The 4,407-nt window shown below is 35.9% G+C and overlaps 1 protein-coding gene across 1 annotated transcript in view; it reads left to right on the forward strand.

Annotated features, from left to right (window-relative positions):
- The window catches only part of LOC107566972 (glutamate receptor 3-like), a 75,960-nt gene that overhangs the window by 67,547 nt on the left and 4,006 nt on the right, over positions 1-4,407 (forward strand). Inside the window, exon 4 of the mRNA XM_016252551.1 lies at positions 3,500-3,692. Coding sequence (XP_016108037.1) covers positions 3,500-3,692 — 193 coding nt within the window. The remainder of the gene's footprint in view (positions 1-3,499; positions 3,693-4,407) is intronic.

Genomic DNA, 4,407 nt, shown 5'->3' on the forward strand with positions numbered 1-4,407 from the left:
ATATATATATATATATATTTGTTTTTACTAAATGTTTAAAAATTTTGTAAAGATGTTTTGTTTTTATTTTCACAAAAATCCTCATCATGTCACTGAGCCATGACACTGAGACAGATATTCTCTACTGAATCCCTTCAACTCTGGTTAAACTCTGTCCTGATTTATCCAGCTGTGCAGATTTGGTCAAAGCCCTGACACCCCTGATAACACCCACTGTATGTGTAAAAGCTGTTGATAGCATCCGTCTTTCATGCAGAATTTACATAGATTAACATTCTCATGTTTATTCTGTAGCTCAAGATGCTTCACCGCTCATCCAACTGGCTTCAGCAGTTGTGATCGGATGATGTGATCTCTTCATACTCAGTGGCATCATCTGAAATAGTCATCTAGGAAAACTCTCATGAAGATATTAAATGACAGCTCATTAATGGTGGAATCCCGGGTAACTGAGAGATTAATTATATAATAATATTTGTAGGTAGCTGAGAAACAGCTGCAGACCGCTTCTCCTGTTCAAGTTGGTAGCTCCACTTCCACATCGATGGCCTCCTTAACTCTTCTCTCTGAGACCCTCTATGATCTCTGTCTCAGATGTTCATTTGACTGCCCTTGAGCGTGTGGTCCTTGTCTTTTAGCTGCAGATACACTGCTGTGTTGTGACATGCACTCACACTGTGGTGGTTTGGTTTGCTGATATACAGCTTTGGACGTTCCTCATCACAGAACTGCATGAGTGATGGTACTCTGTTTGTCCTTTACTGCATATATGATGAACGTCCTCTGTTCAGTCTGTTTGAAGTGGATGTTGTTTGTTGAAGGTACCTGTATAGTTTCTCAAATGCTCAAGTCATCTAGAGAATGACAATGTTGTTTTGTTCATTTTGCTTTTCACCGTTTTGGTCTCTATGTTGAACCGTTTAGTGGTTTTGATGAAGCTGAAAATGAGTTTCTGAGAATCAAATCCAGTTGACCAGAATGGATCTACTAGAGCAGGGGGTCAAATTGGACATAAAAAAAATTAATAATAATAATAATAATAAAGATTAAAAATATATATTTTTAGCTATGTCAAAGTTAACATGTTAGCTTAAGATATTGCATACATGTGTTTAGCATGAAAATGTTTAAAACATGTGTTGATATGATTATTACTGTTTTATTTTGATGTCTAAAAACTACAGAAATCATGAAAATAATCACAATTATTTTTTCTATTGACACCATAGTTTTTAACAGTATGAAATAATAATAATTACACACACACACACACACATAAATATATATACATATTATTACTTTGTCTAATCATCTTATTTAGTTGTATAATGTCTGGCAATTCTGAAATCATGGCAATAATCACAACTATTTAACAGTAACACTAATTAACAGTAATTATATAACAATAAGAAATAATAATATTTAAAAAAACACATTATTAATATAATTACTGTTTCATTTTGCTGTCTAAGACTGGATATTAATCACAATTATTTGATCACATCGACTGCCATAGTTTTTAACAGTAAATAATATCAATAAATAAATAACAGTAAATAATATAAATACATTAAACTAATTTACTCATTTATTTTGTCGTCTAAATACTAGAATATTCTACTATGACCAGGATAACAGAATCTTCACAGACATTCTCATGGCTTTTAGAGTGAGTGAAAAAAATCAGGATGATACACAGCCGTAAGACCATTTTAGTTTATATTAAAGCCTCTTCCACAGGCATACATCATGTTGACTGTAAATGAATTAAACTGAACTGAGTACTCCCTACCGTAGCGTACAGGTAAAAAATAAAAATGCAGAGAACCCATTTCTCAAGTTCATTCTCCCATCAGAGCGCCGGAGAGTGCATGTAAATGTTGTGCATCACAAACCATAATTCTTCATTTTTAAGTCAATATCAAGGCACAGAAAAAGCAGCGCTTCCCGGAGATTTCTCTGAGCAAACACACATACAGCTCCTCATATATAATGAACTGGACACATTCTGCAGATGAGGAAGTCAGACGTGCTGAGCATCACATCTATTCATTCAGAGCCATCCAGTGATGGCGGACACGTCCTGCTCTTCTGTTGTAGACGGGTCATATAGAGCTTTTTTTTTATTCTGCCATTTGTGTAGCGTTTTTCTGAAAAGTCATTTAATGGGGTGGGGTGGGGAGCGGTGCGATGGCAGCTGCATGCTGGGAGAGCAAACACAGGGCTTTTCACGCCACCTGGGCTGGGCAGAGCAACTGAGCCGTGCAAAGCCCGAATAGAGGAAGTGCAAAGAGAAGTTCGAGCAATCTGCAGTATAGAGGAGTTGCCAAAAAAATGTTGACTTTGTTGCGTTCGTGCCTGTGTTCCCTGCCTGCGATAAGGCTTTCGAGTGGTGGCGGCATGTGATCTCAGCTCTGAATTCATGCATTTGCATAATCCGCAGTGAATTACTCTGGCTATCACCTTTAAAAATCAGCATTTTCTTTTTTTAATGCATGTTCATATCTGGAAAAAACACTGTCAGAATGTTCTGCTACAAAGTACAGTTGGTCCTTTCAGCAACAGTGACACAAAAAATATTTCAAAAGTTAATTACAGCACACAAATGCATTTAAAAACATAAACGAATAATGACATGTTAAGGTACATTTGGTTAATATTTTTGCTGCTCATGAATATTTTCTGTTTTCTGGTTAGTATACAGGAACTGAGTTAATCCTTTTTGCAAACCACATACAAACCAATTTCAACAGTCAGTCTATCAACCCACTGTTCTTTAGGGAGGAAATGTGAATTTGGTTTATTAAAAAATCCAGGGGAGCTATTGCACATGATCTTTGATATCTGAATGATGTTTTTAAATTGTAATAATTTTACATATTAATAACACCAACAACATTTAATACAACTATTTTATTTATTTATTATGGATACATTTAAAAATATTTTTAGTAAGCAAATTTCTAATCAGTATTTTCCTCTATAGACTATAAGAAGTGTTTTTATAATGCATTTGTTACCTTAATAAACTATTTCTGCTTAATTCGAAAAAATGGTTTCGTTTGTATAAATTAACACATTACGTTTACGTCTACTTATTTAATTGTTTATTTATTTATTGACATTTTTAAACCAAATAATTTAGATGTTACTATTTTTAGGTTTTCATGTCATAGCTGTTACTATATGTGCATTTTAACATTGCTGGAATGCTGTATCGACCAATCAGTATCCGGGACGATGCTATCTGTTTTATATTCAACTCAACTTGCATTGCAGATGTTTTGTACTTTGCACAGTTGTTTTTAAACTGCTGTAGGACAACCTAGCGATCTAATCCAAAATGACAAAGTCACATGAATTCTCTTTGTGTATATACAGAACACTTCATTTGTGTAAAATTGAAAATGCATGCTGAATATATTTTATGTGACAGCATGTCAACACCTGTGAAGCTCTGGAGTGTGAGCTAACGCAAAAATTATTGTTTTCCTGCTAGGATTTTCCATTCTTCAAGCCATTATGGAGGCTGCAGTGGCAAACAACTGGCAAGTTACAGCGCGGTCGGTGGGCAGCATCACGGACCCCCAGGAGTTCCGGCGCATCATTGAGGAAATGGACAGGAGGCAGGAGAAGCGCTTCCTCATCGACTGTGAAGTGGACAGAATCAATGTCATCTTGGAGCAGGTAAAGTCTGCATCTCCCCCCTGCCCATTTCTTCACTTTTCTGGCTGGTTTGACGTCTCTTCCCTACCCATAAAGCACTGAAGATTCGTTCATTTAGCAAGAATCCAGTCCCTGATTTATTAATATTCCTGAAGTCCATCAGTCTACCATGTCGTCTCCGCATGGATGACCTGACAGAGCTGTAGATGGGTTCTCCGAACGTACTATTAAACTGAATGGGTGAGCAGATATTTGAGCACGACTGTCCTTTTCTCTTTGGTCTCTAATAGATCCGGGTGGCTCTTTGATGTCTGTCTGTGAAGGGTAATCAGCCCGTGAATTGGAATGTCCTCGTTAGCGCTAATTTAAATGTATTAGCTTCAGTAGCACAATACCTCCTCATTGAATTTTTGATTTCGCTTGCTTTTATGAATCTGTTCTGCATCTAAATTTAATCTATAATATATAATTAGCATTAATTTACCATGGCATAATTAATTTTTTTCTACTCTGCCAAATTGCACAAATAATGTTGTCATTGCTCTATTTTTTTTTACAACTCAGTACTTTTTTTCTGCAGCCTAGAACTTTTTTCTGCAGCTTAGTTTCCAGAAATTATTTTTCCTATTCATTTTCTCCATAGTGATTTCAGAAAATCTTTCAATAGAGTTCTAAGCCTCAAACCACAACAGCCAGGTTTGAGATGAATCATAACATTACAGCATGATTCGAGGCAAAAAA

This window comes from Sinocyclocheilus grahami, unplaced genomic scaffold (assembly GCF_001515645.1).
Source record: "Sinocyclocheilus grahami isolate Dianchi unplaced genomic scaffold, SAMN03320097.WGS_v1.1 scaffold1118.1, whole genome shotgun sequence".
NCBI classification, from domain to species: Eukaryota; Metazoa; Chordata; class Actinopteri; order Cypriniformes; family Cyprinidae; genus Sinocyclocheilus; species Sinocyclocheilus grahami.